The 21,296-nt window shown below is 39.2% G+C and overlaps 3 protein-coding genes, 1 long non-coding RNA gene and 4 other non-coding genes across 10 annotated transcripts; 6 read left to right on the top strand and 2 right to left on the bottom strand.

Annotated features, from left to right (window-relative positions):
• Positions 1 to 1,889: 1,889 nt before the first annotated feature.
• On the bottom strand, positions 1,890 to 4,742 carry LOC122076487 (SWI/SNF complex component SNF12 homolog). The gene is made up of 2 exons (XM_042641793.1): positions 2,525 to 4,742; positions 1,890 to 2,127 (listed from the first exon to the last, which is right to left on the bottom strand). Exons 1-2 carry the CDS (start codon positions 4,165 to 4,167, stop codon positions 2,055 to 2,057), a joined length of 1,716 nt encoding a protein of 571 aa, XP_042497727.1. The 5' UTR covers positions 4,168 to 4,742; the 3' UTR covers positions 1,890 to 2,054.
• Positions 4,743 to 5,824: 1,082 nt separating this feature from the next.
• On the top strand, positions 5,825 to 11,053 carry LOC122076489 (60S ribosomal protein L17-2-like). Of its 2 annotated transcripts, XM_042641794.1 has the most exons (8): positions 5,825 to 5,969; positions 6,068 to 6,104; positions 6,292 to 6,332; positions 9,178 to 9,195; positions 10,126 to 10,356; positions 10,433 to 10,535; positions 10,623 to 10,690; positions 10,767 to 11,053. In XM_042641794.1, exons 1-8 carry the CDS (start codon positions 5,967 to 5,969, stop codon positions 10,827 to 10,829), a joined length of 564 nt encoding a protein of 187 aa, XP_042497728.1. In that variant the 5' UTR covers positions 5,825 to 5,966; the 3' UTR covers positions 10,830 to 11,053. The 2 variants fall into 2 exon arrangements, with proteins under 2 accessions (XP_042497728.1, XP_042497729.1); XM_042641795.1 differs by lacking the exon at positions 9,178 to 9,195 and having other exon boundaries at positions 5,829 to 5,969.
• Positions 6,584 to 6,712, top strand: LOC122077642. Its single transcript, XR_006139888.1, has one exon. It is a non-coding gene; the product is annotated as a small nucleolar RNA snoR74 (small nucleolar RNA).
• Positions 7,691 to 7,817, top strand: LOC122077641. Its single transcript, XR_006139887.1, has one exon. It is a non-coding gene; the product is annotated as a small nucleolar RNA snoR74 (small nucleolar RNA).
• Positions 8,787 to 8,905, top strand: LOC122077643. Its single transcript, XR_006139889.1, has one exon. It is a non-coding gene; the product is annotated as a small nucleolar RNA snoR74 (small nucleolar RNA).
• Positions 9,168 to 9,298, top strand: LOC122077644. Its single transcript, XR_006139890.1, has one exon. It is a non-coding gene; the product is annotated as a small nucleolar RNA snoR74 (small nucleolar RNA).
• Positions 11,054 to 13,093: 2,040 nt separating the features above from the next.
• On the bottom strand, positions 13,094 to 15,073 carry LOC122076073 (F-box/kelch-repeat protein At3g27150-like). 2 transcript variants are annotated; one of them, XM_042641357.1, is made up of 2 exons: positions 14,689 to 15,073; positions 13,094 to 14,593 (listed from the first exon to the last, which is right to left on the bottom strand). In XM_042641357.1, the coding sequence occupies exon 2, from the start codon at positions 14,499 to 14,501 to the stop codon at positions 13,302 to 13,304; it is 1,200 nt and encodes a 399-aa protein (XP_042497291.1). In that variant the 5' UTR covers positions 14,502 to 14,593; positions 14,689 to 15,073; the 3' UTR covers positions 13,094 to 13,301. The 2 variants fall into 2 exon arrangements, with proteins under 2 accessions (XP_042497291.1, XP_042497290.1); XM_042641356.1 differs by having other exon boundaries at positions 13,094 to 14,536.
• Positions 15,074 to 15,492: 419 nt separating this feature from the next.
• LOC122076469 lies at positions 15,493 to 17,883 on the top strand. The gene is made up of 2 exons (XR_006139486.1): positions 15,493 to 16,578; positions 17,222 to 17,883. It is a non-coding gene; the product is annotated as an uncharacterized LOC122076469 (long non-coding RNA).
• Positions 17,884 to 21,296: the final 3,413 nt, after the last annotated feature.

The following is a 21,296-nucleotide window of genomic DNA, read 5'->3' as shown; positions in this document are numbered from 1 at the left end:
CGGTAATCTAATTTGTTCACTTAGTCTTCAAAGTAGCTAGAATAAACCTCCATTGACTCGGATTAATAATCTTAGATAGTTCATGATCTTGTGCTTGAGTTGAGTTCAATCTCAATCTCAATCAATCTCCTTAAATTTACAGCTCTGTAATCCTGCAACGTTATTGAATCAACAATGCTTCAAATTTAATGGCTGTCAAAGCATGCTCAGAAAAGTGGGCCAACTATAGCATAGATAAATTTATGAAAAATAAAAAAGACCCATTTTCTAAAGGTTTGCAAGATTCAGGGTTTTGATGGCGGCCTCACTCCTCATTAGATCCCTCTATCTTCTCCCTCTCTTCTTCCTCGCAGCAAAGGCATTCTTGGAGGATCTTCCATTCTTTGGAGGGTTTGGTGGTGGTAATGGTGGTGGGCGGTGGTTTTTCGGGTTTCCCTGGTTTCAATGCAGGAGGGCAAGGAGGAAATAGGGGTGGCAACACCTATAAACCGATAGAGAATATCGGCGGCAGATACATGGGGAGTTGGAGGTGGCGTCCCAAAGCTCACGTGTATCAGCGATGCACCTCATGCTACTACCTCCGACAAACAAGGCCATCACGTTCGACACTACAGTTTTCGATCCTTCCTAGATTGCATTGCCCATCGATAATTGCGGTCCCGTTCCAGGAAAGCCCAAGGAGATCGATTGCTAGGCGACGATGCACGAGGTTGTGGTGAGAGAGAGAGAGAGAGAGAGCAGTGGGGTGGCATGGGTTCACGGCGGAGGGGAGAGAGAGAGGGTGTATGGAGTGGTGGGGGTGGCACGGGTTCACAGCGGAGGAGAGAGGAATCGTACCGTATCTATTGAGTAGTTCTCTCTTTGACTGTATACAAGATTATTAAAATAATAAATATGAATCTAACGATTAAAATTAAATTGACGAAATCTGACTGTCAATAAACGCTAGCATTCCTTATCCCTTGGTAACTCACTAGCATGCTCAACCCTTAAATAATAATAAAGTTAAATACACCCTACTGGTCTCCTTCTAAAGGAAAATTTAGTAGCCCATCCAAGTTATTTGTTGAAGTGCTTGATACAACATCCCCACCCGAGTTCCTTTTGGGGCCTGTATCAATGCCATTTACAGCAACTACATACTGAATTTCAGGATCCCCTTCAATGCTACCTAGATTATAATGAGGGTCATCAACATCAGTTGCAGAAAACAAAAACATCCTAAGTTTCTGTGATCCTTCTTCATCTTCTATAACATTACATTCCTCAATCATATTCTGCAGGTCCTCTTCACAAGATACAGAGACCAAAGCATCCAGATCCTCCCCAGGAAGCTGATACTTGATTGTATGAGGTTGGTTGTATATTGACAATGTTTTCTGCATAAGCTCCTGCCAAGAAATGTCCTTGCTTAGTGAACAATGCATGTTTCACCTCCAACATACCTGAGCTTTTTCATCACTGGGCCGAGGCAAGATTTTACCACCAAAACTGCAAAGAAACTTCAACTTTGTTGATGAGCTATCAGAGGCTCCTGAAGAGGCATACCCATCACTGTCTTATGTGTAAATTACTCAAGTTATAGTCTGTCCTTGATTGTAATTTTGCCTTTATTATTAATATAAAGTCTCCCCCTACCCACAATAAGAGAGGATTTTGATTCTCTCTAATCGTGGGATGTTATCTCTCCACTTTCTCTTCTCTTCTCTTTCCCTCATTCTTCATAAACAGGTACTGATCTCAAGTTCCAATACTGTTACAATATGAATTTTACCTTATTTGGAAGCTTGATGTGGCAACAACCTTATCAACTCAAGGTCAAAACATTGGGTTAAGGTAGAACAACAAAAATCATGCTTTTGTTATAATGAAGGTTTGGCAAGGGAAAATTTGAATATTAAACATAATATGATTTACTTTTCCAACAAATATCCAACACTCCCTCACAAACATGATAAAGCAGTAACCATCTTGCCCACAATAGAAGGAAAAGAATCAGTGGTTAGAAATTCATCACAAGCAGTAATCCTCATTTGCAATTAATCACTACCAACTCATGTGCTTCCAGGAGCATCACTTCCAGCAGCTGGCTTCCGGTTCAGATAACGAATAACAGCATCTTCAACCCTGCAAAGTTCATCAAAATAAACACTTACATCACAATTGTAAACATATAAATGTTTCTTGCCCATCACAACAATTATGTTACACAAAACAAATATGACAAAAAGACATGCAAAGTGATTGTTTTATGAACGAGTATGAGAGAAAGAATCATATTTATCCGATTAAAGCAGTTCGTTCTGGTCCATTCAAAAATGCTTTTAAGTTCCCAAAGAGCTCCATATGTCAGTTGTTAGGACCACCATTGCAGGATTTTGTATCTCCAATAGTGTTACATCAGACAAATTACTATACATGACCATGTCACAGCAAAAAAGCCCAGTTTAAAATCTTTGTGAACCATCAATTTAGAATACATTTAATCACATAATAAAATGATACAATTGGGGAAAAAAATTACCATGATTGGTTGTAGAAGTCTGATCGACGCTCCTTTTCAGCATTATGACTAGCTTCCCCTGCAACAAGCTTCAAGTCTCTGCTTTGTGAAGCAATTAAAGCATTAATAAACTCCACAGGAGATTGACTGAACCCAAGAAAGAATGCTCGCCTCCTACGATGCTCATGGATCTTCTTAATAGCAGTACAAATAGCTTCATCACAGGCATCAATCTCTTTGTGCTTCTCTATGTTGGCCAAGAAAGCAGACATCTCTTTCTGCAACGGAAACGGAAGATCAACCAATACATCATAGCAAGCACTACCAGTTGGGTTGGGACCAGATAGCTTGATCTTATGTTCAAGATGAATAGGCCGAGGGGAAGCAAGATGCTGTGATATTTTCTGTGAAACCATGGCAAATTTCATCTTCTCCTCCCCAAAAACTTTTCGAAGAGGTGGATCACAGGCAAAGAGAGAAGGGTCGTTTGGATTCTGCAGTTTTCTAGCCTTCACATAATGCCAAATTGCAGCTATAATTCTCGGGCGTGTATCAACCTCAATGCCCAGAAGTTCCATCAGAGGAGGTGAAAGCTTAAATTTCTCAGGCACATTATTCATTTCCAGGCGTATATTCACAGTAAATTCCTTATCACCTATTCGTCTCACCTCAAAGCCCTCATGTGGTGCAGGCGATCGAGCACTCTCCCATATAATAGTGGGGTTTTCTGGATAGAGGCTTGGGTCCAAGTTGATGGTGATTCTCTTGAAAAAGGAAGATAACTTAGGGTGCGATGAGCTTGGTTTATGAATCATACCGGAAGGGTCTGGATCAACCCCGTCTTCCAATATCCTCCCAATTATCTTAAGCGACCAAGAAGGTGGCTCAGGGTTTTGCTTATCAGGGATTGTGCGGGTCTGATTGGCAAAAGTGCTGAAAACATAAATCCGAAGAGTCTTCTGAATACACGGAGGGTTTTTAAGAGATTCCTGGATATCAACCTTCTTTCTTGCGAGAGCAGCATCAACCCTTGCCTCAAACTCAAGTAGCTGGGTGTATAGAGCAGATTCAGGGAGAAGGGTTGCCACGTGATCAGGAATCTGTTTCTCAGGAAGCTTCCGCTTTTTCCTACGAGCAGCAGGGGTTAGCTCCATGGTTTTGAATGGGGAAACTGTATTAACGGTAGCAGGGCCAGGAGGACGCGCTGGAGGCTTTTGCATAACCCGCTTCGCATTTGCTGTGCCAGGTGTGGAGAAGGAGGGAGACGAGGCACCCATGTGCCCAATTCCACTGGTTTGGGTCTGAGTAAGGGACTGTGCTTGAGCTTGTAATTGGGCTTGAAATTGGGCACGAGCTGCTTGAGCTTGAGCTTGAGCTTGTGCTTGTGCTTGTGCTTGTGCTTGTGCTTGTGCTTGTGCTTGAGTTGCAGACTGCACCTGGGCAAAAGCTTGGACTTGAGCCTGCGCCAAGACTTGGGCTTGGGACTGGAGTGAAGACTGGAACTGTCCTTGGAAGTGTGACCCCGCTTGTGTTTGACCTTGTGACTGAGAGTGAAGCTGGGCTATTTGATTCATCGACATTGATGGCGAAACCATCCCAGAATTACCAAATGGGGAAGGAGCACCCCCGACATTCTTCGTTACGTTATTACTGTTCATGGACATTCTTACCTAGCAGGCTAACATCCACAGTCTCTCAAGGAAGCCACCGAATTCCAGCAAAGATCCAAAACTCCAAATCGATTAGGCCTCTGTACTCCCAGATTCGGACAACTGAACGAAGAGCTGGATTTTCTAACAATATGCAATCACTCTTGAAATAGACAGTTTAAAACTTCGTAAAACCCTAATTCCATTAGAGGGTAAGTAGCTTGGAAAAACCAATCAAACCCATCTGAAGCCACGAGAAAACCCTAAAATTCAACAAAATTCGGAGCTTGAAAGCTGAAACCCCGACTTGGTGAAGAAGTGGCGGAACCCTAATCTCGATATCAATTCAAAACATAAAGAAACGGAAAGAAAATTCTATCTCCGGAAATCTAAGAGGCAAGAGGTTGATGAAAGATATGAACGATAGAGAAATTTTACCGTTAAGAAAAGTAACTTGATCAAGGAGGGAAACCAATTTTTGTATCTACGAGCGTTTCGGAAATTTTTGTTCCTCTTCGTCTGTGAATCGCCTAAGCCTGGTTGTAATTTGTGGGCCTTGCCGCCTAGGAGCTTTTTTTTTTTAATATTAATTTAGGAAAATGTTTTGGACTCTGACTAACGAAAGCTAAGAGAGTATTTGTGAGAGCGCATAAGGAGTTTTGAAGGGTATTTTTTAAAACATAAAAATTTAGGAGGGTATTTGTGAGAGTGGATCAGGTTCTCGGGAGTGATTCACAAAGATTAAATTGTATGAAAATTGTTGGTAGCCACTGTACCGATGTAGTGAGTATCAGGTGGGTGGAAGTCCCTTGGGGTGTATGCCAGAATGCTTTCAATCGTACCATGTTCACAATATCTCACCACTTATTGTGAAAGATTGGTCGCAATAAAATCCACCTAAGGAAAAATCCTAAAGGGGAAGATGAATTATTCTATTTCTTTGGTTGTAAGCAAGGGTTGTAGCTCCTATAGTAGTCAAATTTTTTCCCCTTGGCTAGACATATGTTATTTGCTATATAAACCAAATTTGAACCGAATTGCCATAATTGTGCATGAAAGAATGGAACCAAATATAGAAACTAGGGTTGAAAGTTTGGATTGAACAATCCGAACTCGCCCTGGCCCATCTTGAACCCAAACAGGGCTTGGGCTAAGTTTTCTGACCCTGAGGGCAAGTTAGGGTTGAAAAATCAGTTAAGGTTGGGTCGAGCTTGAGTTGAGACCTCAACCAGGCCTAACTTGAGCTAGCTCGACCAAAAATTTAATCCTGGAATTTTATATTAGAATTTGGGGCTCCTATTGGTATTTTATTTTTCTATAATTTTTTAATGTATAAGATATGAGTGGTAGAAAAAAGGTTAATTAGAATTAATTCAACCATAGCAAAAGCTAGGGTCAACACAACCCATCCTAGCTCGACCCTAACAGGGTCAATTAGGACCGGGTTAGGTTGATTTGAACCTAGCAAGGTTGGGTCTGAACATGAACCCAGCAGGATTGAGTTGGGCTTAGGTTGAATTTTGAGGACCTAAGATTGGGTTAAGGTTCTAAGAAACCCGGCCCAACGGGACTCCATTTCACCCCTAAAAGAAACTGAATAAAACCAATAGATTCGTTTTATTTTGAGATTATGCTGAACCGAACCAAACCAAATCGAATCGATAAACAACGTTAGAACTTGGAACTTGGAATGGGAGCCCTAGTAGGGGATTAGGGTTTCTGGTCCTTTAAAAAGGTGACCTCGCACATTTCCTCAGTCTCTTGCCCTTGTAAGAGAGAAACGGAGGTTCAGCGGCAGGGCAACAGTAGTGACCATGGTACCTTTTTGCCTTCTTCGTTCAATCTCTTCTGTTATTCTCTAATTGATCATGATCATACTAATGGCAGTTCTCGTTCTCTTCTGTACATCTTTCAGGTGAAGTATTCGAGGGAGCCTGAAAATCCCACAAAGTGTAAGCATCAGTCATCGCAGTTTAATACTTCACTTCATTCAAAAGAAACTGAATCTATCTTCTATTTAATCCTTTCCCTGTTCGATAGGTTTTCATTTCAAATCGATTGGTAGAACAACAGGTTTTATAATGCGTGCTCAATTTCTTCGTGTTTTGATCGGTTTCATATGATGATCATTGTTTGCAGCCTGCAAGGCCAGGGGCTCGGATCTGAGGGTTCACTTTAAGGTTCGTTACGATCTGAGCTCAGTTTTTTTTTGTTGTTTCTAGGTTTTGGTATCACATCATGTTTATAGGAAGAAGAAACGCTCTTGTTTTTCATGGCAGCACGTGCTTACAATTTTTATTTGAATATAGATCTGTATCTTTGTATCCATCATTGAATCTTCAGCTAAATAAATTTGAATTCCTCGAGCCGTTTTTTTGGTATTGCTTGTGGACAATCAGTGAATTACTGTCTATCTTCTCTCAACCTGATTGAAAAAGCAGGGTCCCGTTGTCTTCGTGGACGGGCCTCTCGTAAACTTCAGGGAAATCATTTACATCGTTATTGGGTGAACCACTGTGTAATTTAGGTAACAGTAGGTTCAGTGAATGATGGTACATAATAACTATTCTGCCATTTCAGTGATTTGTTATATGGTTGCATTGTCATAGTAGTGTAGAGCTTTTGTCCTTGATGAGTATTATCTACTGATCGTAGTGCTGCCTGTGATCCTTATCCAGAGTTAGAAAAGCAGGACCTTTCTGTAAGAAAGTCTTTGATGAGATTCAGAAAAATTTCTGTAATATTAGTATCGAGTGAACCCCAATAGGTTTTATCTGGGATTAGTGGTTTAATTGATGCGACATCTCAGAAGAGCAATTCTCCCAAGGAATTCAGCATTAACATCAACCCCTTAGTCTTAGCTTTTTCTCCCACTTACAAGTTATCTTTTTCCCTTAGGTTCCATATTTGCAAGGTTAAAAGGAAAGTGTTTGTTCTAACATCTAGCAATTCTCCTGCCCTGCTGATTTTTTATAGATTCAATTGTTATACCTAAATTCTAAGACTCTTTCCAGACAACAAAGGAGATGGCCCATTCCATTAGAGAGTTGTCTTTATCTTGAAATTTATGGATGTTCTTGAACTAGTTGAGCTCTCAAGATCCATAGTACTAGAGACATGACTGAATGGTTGTCTTGACATTATGAAGGCCTTCACATTAGTTGACTCCAAATATCAGAGAGTAGTATCTTTGATGAAAACCTGCTAGGTTGATGCAATGGGGGGAGGCCTTGTGCTCCTAATTGTAGGAGGCTCATGATACTGAATTAATTGTAGATGTCTCCAATCAAGTTGGATGATAGCTGTATTTATGTGATAATGCTAGTAGTGGATAAGGCCCAATGAGCTGTTCGAGGTGTATTTGTAGTAAAGACTTTAGTGGTTGTATAGAAGCAATGATTTTTCCTGGCAATTTATTATTCTGATGAGTCAATTTTCAACGAGATATAAATAGGAAATGCTTTTGTTTTGGAATTATTTAATTGAATACACTTTTTGAGTGAATAAGTTTATTTTATTATAGTGACTGAACCTGGTGGAAAAAGCAGGGGCTCGTTACCTTTGTGAGCGTGCCTCTCGTAAACTTCAGGGAAATCATATACATCTTTATTGGGTGAACCTCTGTTGTTTTGGTAGCAGAAGGTTCAGTAAATGATGGTACATAATAACTATTTTGCCATTTCGGTGATCTTTTTTATGGATGCATTCTCGTAGTATGGAGTGTGTGCCCATAATGGGTGTTGTCTAGTGAATGTAGTCTTACCAATGGTCCTTATCATGAGGTAGAGAAGCAAGAACCTTCTTTCTATAGTCTCTGATGAGCTCCAGAATAATTGCTGTAGCATTTCATCTCAAAATAGCTATTCTCCCAAGAAATTCGGTGTTGCCATTGTTTCTCAATCTTAGCTGACTGTTCCAGCCAGAAGTTGACATTTTTCATCTGATGAAGGTTTAAAGAGCAAGTGTTGATTCATGGTATTTAGCAATTACTGTCATGCTAATTTTGTATTTGTGAATATGTTCAACTGTTGTACTTAAATTTTGTTATTACTCTCAGAACACAAGGGAGACGCACCATGCCATTAGAATGTTGTCTTTTTGTCGATATGTGAGCTCTTATCCTTAGTACTAGAAGCATGACCAAAGAGTTGTATTGTGGAGCAACAGGCAGGCTGAATAGATGGGATTATTTTTTTTGGTCCAGAGAGTAAGAGGCTCGTATGATAACAAGTTAAGAGTAGATATTTTCTCCTAATCAAGTGGAATGACAGGATTGAATTTATGTGGCTGATGCTGAGTAGTTTGATAACGCTTAATAAGCTGTTTGAGGGGTGGATCCAAAGTAAACGAATTTAGTTCTTGAGCAAAAGCAATGACTGAAAAAAGGGGATATGCAAAGGAGGGTTACATTGGATCAATTCAATTCCTTGTTCACCCTTATTGTTGAGGTTGACTTTAGTTCCTGACAATTTTGTTGTTGGGAGGTTGTTGTGATTGCTGGTGAGCCTTCTTTTAATTCGATATAAATTACGTGTAACGAATGGTCTTATTTGGAAAACCTCTTCAATCGAATGCTTTGTTTGGAAATGTTGAGCCTGAGTTCTTTTTTTTTTCCGGTTTGTTCAACCTGATGCAGAAAAGCAGGGGCTTGGTGAGCAGGCCTCCTGTAAACTTCAGGGAAATTATTTACATTGTTATTGGGTGAACCTCTGTTATATTTGTATCAGAAGGTTCAGTAAATGGTGGTACATGATAACAATTCTGCCATTTCATTGACATGTTGTTCGAATGCTCTGTTGAAGTAGTCTTGGTTGTGTGTACCAATAAAATAATGTAAAAATAAATGGTCTTGTATGAATGTCCTTCATTTCTTTTTGCTGATGATTTGGTTGGGAGATTGTTTTGATTGCTGATGAGCCATCTTTTATGGAAAATCTCTTCAATTAAATGCTTTGTTTGGAAATGTTGAGCCTGATTAAATTTTTTTTCCTATGTTGGTTTGTTAAACCTGATGGGAAAAAGCAGGGGCTCGTCGTTGCCTTGGTGAGCGGGCCTCCCGTAAACTTCATGGAAATCATTTACATCGTTATTGGGTGAACCTGTGTTTTATTTTGTGTCAGAAGTTTCAGTAAATGATGGTACATGATAACAATTCTGCCAATTCATTGACATGTTTGAATGATTGTCGTAGTAGTATAGATTGTGTTTGTACCAATAGAAAATGTTACTAGTATAGATTGGGTGTCCTAAATGGTTATTATCTAGTGATCTTAGTGCTGCTTGTTTTTATCCTGAGTTAGAGAAGTAGAGTCCATCTTTATATAAGATAGGTGTGACGGTATTAAACAAGGTAAGATCAGTCAGTACCTGTACAGGAGGACGAAAAGGAAGGTAGAAGAGCACTGTAGGAGAAGATTACCCAACCTACAACTTTCTTATCTGTTCTAACATGAGTATGCAGCATCTTTATTAATGTGGTTATCACTCTATAGAACACAGTACAAGTTTTAATAATGTTCTGATGACTTGATATAGTCATAAGACTAGGACAATACTATTAATATTTAATCCTTACACTTTATCTAGAAAATAAACATCACCAAATGTGGTGAAGTGTCAGCTTGCACACACGACTAAAGTCTGGCAAAAGGCTTTGCTGAGATTCAGAAAGGTAGCTCTAACATATCTATTTGGTGGACCGTTATAGGTTTTACCTAGGATTATAGTGGTTGAATACGTTACGTGACATCTTATGAGAGTGATTTCTCTCATCAAAATCAGTATTGACATCATTTCTCAAATCTTAGCTTAGGAGTGACTGTTACACCCAAAAGTTTGACATTTTTCACAGATGTTCCACTTTTGCAAGGTTAAGTGTTTTGATTCATAGCATTTAGCAATTCTCCTGCCACTCTAAATTTTGACTTTTGAATAGATTCAAATTTTGTACCTGAACTTAGCAAAATTTTCCAGAACACAAGGGAGACAGCCCATGCTGTTAGGAAGTTGCCTTTGATCAAGGCGAAAAGATACTTGGAGGATGTTCTGGCCCATAAACAAGCTATTCCATTTCGGAGATTCTGTCGTGGTGTGGGTCGAACAGCTCAGGCCAAGAACCGTCATTCAAATGGGCAAGGACGCTGGCCTGTGAAATCGGCCAAGTTCATCTTGGATTTGCTCAAGAATGCTGAGAGCAATGCTGATGTAAGTCCCATTTTAGTTTTTAATTCCATATTCAATTTTTTTGTTTCCTTAATGTTGATGTCAATTTGTGATGCAGGTGAAAGGTTTGGATGTGGATTCGCTCTACATATCCCACATCCAAGTGAACCAAGCACAAAAGCAGAGGCGGCGCACATATCGTGCTCATGGGAGAATCAACCGTAAGTTTGTTAATTCCCCAATATGAACATTGTAGAAATTTTCTCCTTATGTCTATATTCTTTATTATTGACACGCACCCTTTTCAGCTTATATGTCATCTCCGTGTCACATTGAGTTGACCTTGTCTGAGAAAGAGGAGCCAGTGCAGAAGGAGGTAATACTTGTGCTAAAATAGTGTGTGTGTGTGTGTTTTTTTCTGCATATTCTGAGGCAACGCTTTCTGTCTGCAGCCCGAAACGCAACTGGCCCCTAGGAAATCTAAGACGGCTTTGAGAAGTGGTGCATCTTCTTGAATGATGTAGTTGAGATGATGAGCAAGTTTTGTCTTCTGTGATTCTTACTGTTCTTTCCATTAAAAACATTTTTGTTGCATTTGACTGTCTGGTGTCTAGTTGTTTCTTGCTATGTCATTCATAGATTCCAGGACCTCCCATCTTTACTGCTGGTTTATATTTTAAGTTTATTATTGTTATAGGTAGAATTTAGATAATTCGTATGAAGAGCTTAAGACATTTTATTTGTCATTGGTGAAATTTTGTTTTGCATTGGTAATTTCTACGAGGATTAGTAGGCATTTGCCTCTGAAGTGATGCTTATGTTGTCCTCCTAGTAATTTTTTGTGTTCTAACATCCAATTAATAATGGCAATTATACTCAATTTCCTTGGCACCGGACCAAAAGTTTTTAGAGAGAGAGAGAGAGGGGTTTGATCTCTCATGGTTCCAACAGCCGGAGTGTGTCATTCTTGGAATCCAAATTAACATGTCTGCTAATGTTAAGGTTCGTCTCGCAACTTTTCGGCTCTGTAAATCTCTTTGTATTACCAAGACTCAGTTTATAAAGCCTTTTCTATTCCTCGGTTTCCCTTCTGCCCCTGCTGCGTGCCACAAGACTCACAACATACTTGCTAGTAATGTGTTATCCATTCTTCCTTATCATTACTAATTCTATACTCATGATGCTTATAAGCAGCAGGGGTAACATTGGTTGACTATAATTTTCTAATATTTGTGCCTCCAGTCCGGTCCAAGATTATTAAAAGCAGAAATTCTCCGTTTTAGGTATAGATATTGGATATGCCACATTGGTCCATTTGAGTATTGATATTGGTCGAAAAGGAATATTTAAATTTTTTTTGCCTGGGTCTGATTCGTATTGATATTGGCAGCGGGTTCTGCTTTTGAAGCTGTGCATTTTTTAGGGGCTGCAAATGGTGCGGTTTTGGTTATTTGGTATTGATTGAGGGCGAATTACATTTTGATGATGAAATCAAAAATGGCAGCTGATATTATGGCACTGGATCAGAATAATAAAAGCATTGTATTCATTTGGTTTTGATACGGTTTCTAATTGGTTTTTATTATTTGGTTCAGACACTAATATCAAGAGATGTGAAAGTGAAACTCCCCTAGTCTCCTCTCTCGATTAGTAATGTTAGGTGTTTATGAATTGAGATTATACATATGATAATTATCAAGAGATGTGAAAGTGAAACTCCCCTAGTCTCCTCTCTCGATTAGTAATGTTGGGTGTTTACGAATTGAGATTATATTCTATAAAACCAAAATTGCATCGTATTCCTACAATGTGACTTTTTTTTCTTTTAGTAAAGCTATGGTGCGACTTTTTTTTTTAGTAAAGCTATGGAGCGACTTGATTCGATTATAGCTGATCAATTTGTGTTCCAATAAACGGTTTTGATTATATTTGTACACCCTTAATTTAGTCGTCTTTGTAGGTTCTATGACAGTTGCAAAGACATGGATTGAGTAGGTACAGTGACCTCTACTTTTTCTTCAAAAGAGTCGGTATAAATACATGTGCTTCGAAGCCATGAATGCTCTCTGAATTCAATTTTGTTTTCATCACGTGAGTAGTAGAACGCACCCAGGATTTGCTCTATAGCATTGCAACCATTTTTCGAAATACAACAATTAAGTTTCATGATTAACATCGAAGGCAGAAATCCTTACACGAAGTGACAGTCAATCTTTTGGACAGATTTCGTTGTTTTCAATATATTTCTATAAGATGATTGAGATTGGACAGACCCCCAATGCAGGAAATAAAATTCTTTAAGTTTTTCATATATTTAAATAGGTGAGTTTTACCGTGCCCACTGTGAATGGGAGTCCTTTGCGCTTGAGAAAAGTGCACTTCATATTGGGAGGTTATTTTGAGAAGGTACTGAAAAACCTATAAGGGTTCGTGAACCTTGAGTTAGTTGATGGTTGATGAAACCTCCTCTTCCATGGGTTAAAGAAATCTTTTTCCTAAATGGGTATTATAGTACCTTTTAGATTCCAACTTTAAAGCTTTTAAAGCTCAAAATATTAAGTGGAGGGATACAATTAGTACATGAAGACACCTAAGGTCCCTCAAGTGGAAGTGTTTCTAAATTCAATATAAAGGTTTCTTGTTTCTGTAAACAGCACCTCAGTCTTTGCAAACACAAAAGAAACAACCAACGCACTGAACCTAAGGGGTGAAGAGGATTATATCCAATTACTATACCATAACTGTTGTTGCTCGCAGCTCAACCTTAAACATTATAGACTAACTGCAGAGCTCCTGCAATGGAAAATCATGCTTCCATACAGAAAGATTAAACAGAGTTACATTAATGGCATCCCATATGTCTAGCCTTCTGTTGAACACATCACAAGGGAGGGGGGGAAAACAAACATATGTATAATAAACACAACCAAGCTTCAAGCTTACTAACCTAGTTTTTATACCTGAGGGAGACTCAGAAAGATCAATAGTCAGGCTACCATTACAGAGCAATTTAAAATGAAGTGGCTCATTCTGTTACCTCCATTGCCAAGAAACCTCCACTCCAAATTCCCAGGAAAGTTTGGATCAGGGAAGCAAGTATATATGGTCATTCCATTGCCTCCATGAGGGCTAGTTCCACCAATAATAAGAAGAGCATCACCCAGAGACTTGAAAGCCACACCCCATCCTCTGCTCTGATCAGCCCTCACTGGTGATTCTCCCAAACACTTCCATGATTTGTTATCCTTCAAATACACCATGAGTTGGTTTGAGAAAGGTTCTAAAGAATAGAGCTCGTTGTTCACAACTGCAACCAGTGGTGGAGATCTGGAAGTTATAGGATTTAAAACTGGAGCATTGTCCAACATGTTTGGAATCAATTCCCAAGTGTTCTTCTCTGAATCATAAAATTCCCCACAAGTGAGATTAACCGCTCCTTCATTTTGCCCACCAAGAACATAGAACTTCTTATCCATGAAGCAACCTGAACAGAGCCTTCTCCGTTGATTCATCCGGGGAAGAGAGACCCATGATTTGGTCCCAGGGTTATATTTCTCAGCAGTGTTTAAGATTTCAGTTCCCCTGGCTCTCATGGCAATCCCACCTGCTACAAAAGCCATGTCACCACAGCTTGCAGATGCAAAGAGGCATCTTGGATTGATCATGGAAGGACCCTTAGACCATCTGTTGCTCACCAGTTCATACCTCCAAATAGCCATACCTTCAAACTCCCTACCTGAAACAAGCAAATGGGTTCCTGCACAGAGAGATTCCTTATCGCCGGAGGCAAAACAAGCATCGGACGGCAAAACAGGGAGCTTTCTGCAAGAAGTGAATCGCCGGTCGAACTCCCACCAATGCGGTTCTCCACAAGCCAACATGAAAACCGAAGCCTCCTTAATCTTATAATCTTTCCTAATATCATAGAGCTCATCGCTCTTGAACAGAGCAAGATATCGCTTGTTTACAGAGCAGAACTTCCTATGCTCTGATCTTGGGATCCTTGCTAAGATAAGAAGCGCTAACTCATCATTCAGCGACGAAACGTAAGAATAATCTGCATCCTGAGGTTCTGCATCCGAAGAACGATCATCTCCACCTTGGTTGGAAGAAAATCCAACACAGGTCTCATAACTAGTACCCCCATCACGACTATGGAAACTCTCTGCTTCTTCCTCGTTCGACATAGAGAGAAGAAAACTCTCCTAACCCACAAAGCTATCTATTTACAACCAAAATCCACGAAATCCATCAACAAGAACGCAATTCATCGAATATCCTAATAGCCGATTAAGGAAGAACAAGAATACGAAGCAGAAGAACCCAGATCAGAAACTAAATTAGAAAAAGGGAAAAATAAAAATAAAAACGTACCAGAGAAGCCACAGGGCATGGAAAGGTGAAGAAGGTGTATTGGGAGAGATCAAAAGTACCAGAGAAGCCACGGCCGAGCGTTACAGAGGAGGCAACGAAATCGAAAAGGGTCGTCAAGAACATTTAAGAGAAGGGTTTTTGGTGGGTAAAAGGAACCATAGATTAGATGAAATAAGAGGAAGCAGAGAGAGAAGAGAAAGAAGGGAAGCCATTAAGGCACAGAGATCAGAGTGTTGGTGGATGGGTTCTCTCCCCATTCTCTGCGGATTTAAGTTTAAATTAGTCTGCTTCTTGAGATTAAAATACATAGAAATTATGAGAGACGACATCGTCGATTTTGGAAAAGGTGAGAGAGACAGAGAGCGAAGACTCAGAATATAGTCTTTCATTACATTCACAGAGTCTGTTCGTTCGACGTATCTTTTTTCCTTTTAAAAACGAAGGGAAAAAAAAAAAAAAGTATGGAAGGAATTAGAGATACTGTTACGCTATTTTTTTTTTTAATTAATTTTTTAATTCTTAATTAAATTTAAAGACCTAAAGGTGATGGCAAAGCTTTAGTTCTTTTGTCTTTTCTTTTTGAGAGTTTTCAAAGGCGTCAGGGGAGATACATAGCGTTACGGAAATAGACTTAAAAATCAATTAAATTGGTAATTCCGGAGAGGGAGAATGAGGTTATTAAAAATAGAATCGGATGCTGAATCGGTCTCAAAAACCCTAGAATTGATCTTTAGATATAAAAACTCAACGATTCAGTGATCAAAATCTTGGAATCGACCGTATCAAGTAAGGATAGGTCATGGCTGGAATTGAGATTAGTTACAGTCAATTCTGATATGAAGTGACTGATTTAATCGATCTCATTCCGATTTTTTAAGAGAGAGAAAATTAGAATTTTTTCATTGGTATTGGTAAAGTGTGTTAAAATATGTACCACGATATGGAGAGTGTTGGATGAGTTTTCCCTTCCTGCTTTAGTTTATTTATTTCCCTAATTACGATAGATCTCTACTTACTAATTAGGATAGATTTCCTATTTTATCTTGCTTGTGGCACAATGACTTAGTTTTCTAGTTTGATTGTACTTCTTTTGGAGTTAATAAATATTGATGGTAGGGGGGATTGAGATAATATTCGGTTGCTCCCCTCTTGCGGTCTCTCTTCTCTTCTTCTCTCTTAATCTCTTTCTCTCTTCTCTTACTCTCTTAAGTTATTGGTTACAGATCTTGGTTTCGTAACATGGTATCACAGCTGTAACCAGTAGCTGTTTTGAGAATCGTTCCAAGGTCTCTTGCTACTGGTGAAACCCTAGTTCTTATAAGAAGAAGAACTAGGGTTCGTTGAATTTTGGTTGCTGCCTTTGAATCGAAGGTTGTTGCTGCTACTAGCGACTTGTTGTTGCTTTCATATACTGCTATTGCTACTGTCTGGGTTGAAAATCTTTGTGATTTTACTAGTGCTTGGTTCACTCCATCGAACTAAGGTTCAAACCAAGGACGTGATGAGAAGTTTTTGAAGAATTAATGTTGGTTGAAGGTTTTTGGTTTTGAAACCATGGCTATTGATTCCCCTTCTTCCCTTTCTGAATTCTTCTCTTTCCCCTTTTAATCTTCTTCTTCCTCCCAACCCTTTCTTATTTCCTGCTGTTGAATTTTCTGGTACTTTATTTTTTGGGCGACAGTTGCAGCCCTAGTTTAGAGTATTAATCTCTGCCTCCCTTTTGTGTGCTGTTTTATGACATATACCTCTTGGATTCAAGAGAGCACTGGGTGCTCAGCCTACTTCTAAAGTTTCATGGCCATCCAACCAGATTTGAGGGAGATTTACCCCTCGCAAGCTGCTAGATTCTTCTGCCTTTGCTGGTTGTCCAAGGAAGGAGAAGATAGACTCGTGAGTTGTGGTTTAAACCATTTAATTTTGTTTTTCCTATTATACCCCAGCCTTTAACTTTTAATTCCCTTTGAGTTTCTTTATTTCTAATTCCAGAATACCCCTCCCTCATTTAACGATATTCCTTGTTTCCCATTAATTAGATTGGTGACTTATAATTACAATTCTACTATTCTTTATTAGAAACATTAACTAAAATTCCAGAATTGAGTCTTCTTGGGTTTAATTCCAGATCAGTCCTCGTTTAGCTACTTCATTAAAAAAAAAAAAGGGTTTTTAAGTTGTGCCATAAATTACATTATTGCCATTGGTTTGCCTAGGTTGAAATATTGGTCATCCTAGTGGGCCCTAAGTGCTACACTGATAATTACGATTTTGCCATCATCGAAGTGGACCTAGATTGCATCATCAGTTTGGGTTACAATTTTTTGGAAAATTGGTAGTTGCATGAAGATAATTTGCTGCAGTGCGAGGGAGATTGGAAATTATTTTTTGCTCTTGATTATAAGATTATATGTACTGCTCATCCTTTGAGATGCTAATTATTGGACATTGTATGTCCACGTGTAATACTACACGTGAGGGGGAGATTGGCGTTACTATCTACTCAATTGCAATTCTTATATTATCTGCTTTATCTCAGCACCCGATGCTGCTACTTGTTTACCCCGGCACTCAATGCTGATACTTGTTATCTCGGCACCCGATGCTGCTACTTGCTTACTTCATCACCCGATGCTGCTACTTGCTTCCCTCAGCACCTGATGCTGCTACTTGCTTACCTCGACACCCCGATGCTGTTACTTGGTCCCCGACAACCTGATGTCGATATATGCTTACCCTGCAACCTATTGTTGCTACTAGCTACCTACTGCTTGCCTTCCTTGGGAAGCACCTTTGATGCTACTGACTTTATGGTGTGGATCATTGTAGTTCTCTCTGTGCTCTCTAGCGTCTACCACTACTACTTAAGACCGGTGTTATGTTTAATTTTCTATTCTTGTTGGTCCAAGCTGGAAGTTTTCTTTTGATATATGTATACTCCAACTTGAGGGAGAGTGTTAAAATATGTACCACGATATGGGGATTGTCCCTATCGTGGATGAGTTTTACCTTCCTACTTTAGTTTATTTATTTCCTTAGTTAGGATAGATCTCTATTTACTAATTATGATAGATTTCCTATTTTATCTTACTTGTGGCACAGGGACTTAGTTTCCTAGTTTGATTGTACTTCTTTTCGAGTTAATAAATATTGATGGTAGGGGGGACTGAGATAATAATCGGTTGCTCCCCTCTTGCAATCTCTCTTCTCTTCTTCTCTCTTCTCTTACTCTCTCAAGTTACTGGTTACAAATCTTGGTTTCGTAAAAAAGTGTAGTAACCATTTTTTTTTTCTTTTTTAATATAGAAATACTTTGAAAATGAAAATTGAGAGAAGGTTCTCTAGCAAGCGTTATATGTGAGCAAGTACTAATGAGATGCGATATAATGATATTGTACATGATGAGGAGGAGAGGGATAGACAATAGACATGGAGATACTAATGTACACTTATCCACTGCTCAAGAATATATTCCCATGAAAAATAACATAGAAGTTGATTTTACATACTTGTTTACTCTAAAAGGAATCAGAAGAAAAATTGTACATGGGTTCCACTTATTTTCTGAAATTTTGGATTAACATATTTTTCAATAGGATTGAGAAGTCAAAAATTTTTAATTAAATTTTTTCTCAGAGACTACCTTAGGAAAAAGAAGTTTTTACATGGAAGCGTATAACACTGATCTTTTGCAGAGCATTTGAGAGAGAGAGAGAGAGAGAGAGAGAGATTCATGGCATGATATGAATCTCTTGCACCCATTGAGAATATAGGAATTTCATCTGTGTAGATTGTAGATGAAAAGTGGAATCAATATTAAAGGGAAAAATCTCCTCACAACACCAGAATGCAATTTCTCTTTCTTACTATGAATTTGTGGGTCCCAAGAAGATGATTCCTTTTCAAGACAACCATTGATGTACCATGTAGATTCTTACTCACAGTAGTGTCGTGGGGAACCCTTTACCCTTCAATAAAATAAAGTGCCTCTCTATGTTAATCAAGTTATAATGCCGCCTTAGAATAATAACAACCCTCTTATTTAATTTAATAAAATATTAACCATGTCTCCTTCTTTTTCTCTCTCTAAAAGTGATTATCTTAGTTTAATCACCACCATTAGCAAACAATTGCTAAGCCCCAAAACTAGAAAGTGGAAGGTGATTGGTTAAAACTTTCACCCTTTCCTCTCCTCCATTCTTAAAGGAAGTGTGAATGACGCATAAATGGTTGGCTCTCCACTGACTAGTGCGGCAGAATCACCTTTTATCTTTGCTTCACATTCTTAAGAAGAGAATATTTTATGTGCATTTCTTTCTTTTACTGGTATCTTTTAGGGCAAAGTATCTCTAAGACTCTGTTAATTATTCTCGATGAGTGGGGTGTAAGATACCCTGGCGGTTCAGAGAACCATTGCCCATAAACGAAAAAAAAAAGTGAAACTTTTCCTTCCCCTTGGGTGTCCTTTCATGCATTTATGCATGAATGGATGGAAGGTCATGGTTACCCTGTCACATACAAGACAAAAAGACTGAAATGATTCTCTTCACCGTGGGCTCCAAAACAACAAGCAACGAATGCGCTCCTAACAGAGTCAAAGCAACGATTTTTGTGCCACGTGCAATAACATACTCAACAAGCAAATGAATGTGCTAACTAACGTACCCCCGGCAAGCAAGAAGAAGATGGGCGTGCTAACAAGTCATGTCATTACTTCTTTGGTCGAAATCAATCAACTAGCTGGTCTAACAAATAATGAGTGCTAACTGGTTAGTGCTTCAGGGTGTGTTACCATGGTATTGCGATAGAAATGGATGAAGAATCATAGGGCATGGTTTTAGATATCTTGATAAAAAATAAAAAAAGAACATATCAACGAAATAGTCCAATCCAACCCAATATAGGCAGTATAGGTATCATTGTGAGGATCCTCTGCCGCACAACATGCACAGATCCAAGGGTTGGAAGCATCTTGAGCTATAAGTGTGAAAGTTCCTAACCCTTAGTTCTGTCCTACACTGTGTAACTAATTACAGAGGAACCCGATCCATAGGTATCAATACCATCAGCAACCAATACAGGCTGTATCAATATCATCTGTGACCAATGCCTGTCAATTGTAATGTCTTTCCAAATCCATGTTCTTAGAAGGTGGTTAGGGCTTGCGTACAGCCAACCAGAACCCCATTTACTTTTCCTTAGCACGCACCCATCTAATGATAACGACCACACTAGGGGGATTATATAATTTAAGATCTTGTCCCTCTCTGGCTTTAAAGTAGAAAGTAGGGTCATAGAGCCTATCTGCTGACTACTACTTTAGGTGAATATTTTAGTTCCTTGCCCAACACATTCTCTTTTGCAGTGTACCTTTAATAGTAATAAGATCAACGTAAATATATATATATATATATATATAAAGAAAATGACAAGTGTGCTAGCATAGTACCTAGGAATTAGGAATGTTAGTGGGGTATTTGCTGTAAGATTTGTCCATTTTAAATGTAATCGTTGGATAGAGAGAAAAAGTCCAAAGCTTCAATCAACTGCTGCTACACCTTATCTCTCCACTAATTCTATCTCCAATCTTCTTCTCCATCTCCGACTCCCACTATTCCTCTTCTTCTCCCTCCTTCTCCGACTCTGACTCTCACTCTGGTTCCTCTTCTTCTCCCTCCTTCGAACTCCAACTCCCAGACATCAAGAAGAAAATGAAAATAAAACAAACCTTTTCACATTTATACAGAAAAAAAAGAAACCCATCTTAGTTTCTCCTGCATCTTCCCCTTTCCCTGCCGATAACAGAAATGGGAAGCACAAACAAAGATGCAGATGTTGACATCAAGACCAGGAAGCTATTACCTGCAACCCATCCAATCCAGCCTGGTTTGAGGTTTTCGTAGACCCTAGAGATCCCATTTGCTCCACTAAGTCCTCCATATTACCACCCCAATTCCCCTGTTGGGCAACTACTTCCTCTACTTCCACATCAATTTCTGATTGATTATTCCCTAAATCTACTTCTTCTCCTTCTCCTGCAATCAAATCCTTGTTCAGTAATTCCTCCCACGCTAAATCGCTAGCACTACCCAAATCTGGATCACTTTCACTCATGTTGGCATCAACCTTTCGCCCTTAATTCCGCTGCTCGACCCATTTTCAGTGGCTGCAGAGAACAGAGTCTCAATTTCTAATTCAACGTGGGCACTTCTTCTTGGCTTGATCGATGGAATTCACAAATTAGGATTGGCAATCGGAGTGAATGGGCCAACAAGGAGGGACAAAGAGAACCATATGAAGATGACTTTGAGGGTTTTTGATTGAAGAAAAAACAATGAAAGAACGAACAAGAGAATGGAAACAGAAACGCAAATGAAGGCCAAGGGTTTGTTGATCTTTTGGGTTTCAAATTCAGGGTTTTGGGAAGTAGAAACACGAGATTGGAAGAAGAACCTCGGTCGGCTTTCTTCGTCCAAAAATTCCATCTTTTTGCTCAGATTTGATGAAGCCAGAATTGGAGGTGGAGGTGGTGGTGGTGGTCTGTCATGGAACGAAGGAGGAACTTAGCATCTAGAGAGAGAGAGAGAGAGAGAGAGAGAGAGAGAAGAAGAGGA

The sequence above is a fragment of the Macadamia integrifolia genome, chromosome 4, assembly GCF_013358625.1.
Source record: "Macadamia integrifolia cultivar HAES 741 chromosome 4, SCU_Mint_v3, whole genome shotgun sequence".
NCBI lineage: Eukaryota > Viridiplantae > Streptophyta > Magnoliopsida > Proteales > Proteaceae > Macadamia > Macadamia integrifolia.
Note: the sequence above shows the minus strand (reverse complement) of the source record. Positions and strands in the feature narration are given on the sequence as shown.

Coding starts and splice junctions, on each gene's coding strand:
- LOC122076487 (XM_042641793.1), bottom strand. CDS start 4,167: ATGTCCATGAACAGTAATAACGTAACGAAGAATGTCGGGGGTGCTCCT. Junction 2,128..2,524: donor GACTTCTACAACCAATCATG/GTAATTTTTTTC, acceptor TGAACTTTGCAG/GGTTGAAGATGCTGTTATTC.
- LOC122076489 (XM_042641794.1), top strand. Junction 6,105..6,291: donor GCCTGAAAATCCCACAAAGT/GTAAGCATCAGT, acceptor CATTGTTTGCAG/CCTGCAAGGCCAGGGGCTCG. Junction 10,691..10,766: donor AGGAGCCAGTGCAGAAGGAG/GTAATACTTGTG, acceptor TTCTGTCTGCAG/CCCGAAACGCAACTGGCCCC.
- LOC122076073 (XM_042641357.1), bottom strand. CDS start 14,501: ATGTCGAACGAGGAAGAAGCAGAGAGTTTCCATAGTCGTGATGGGGGT.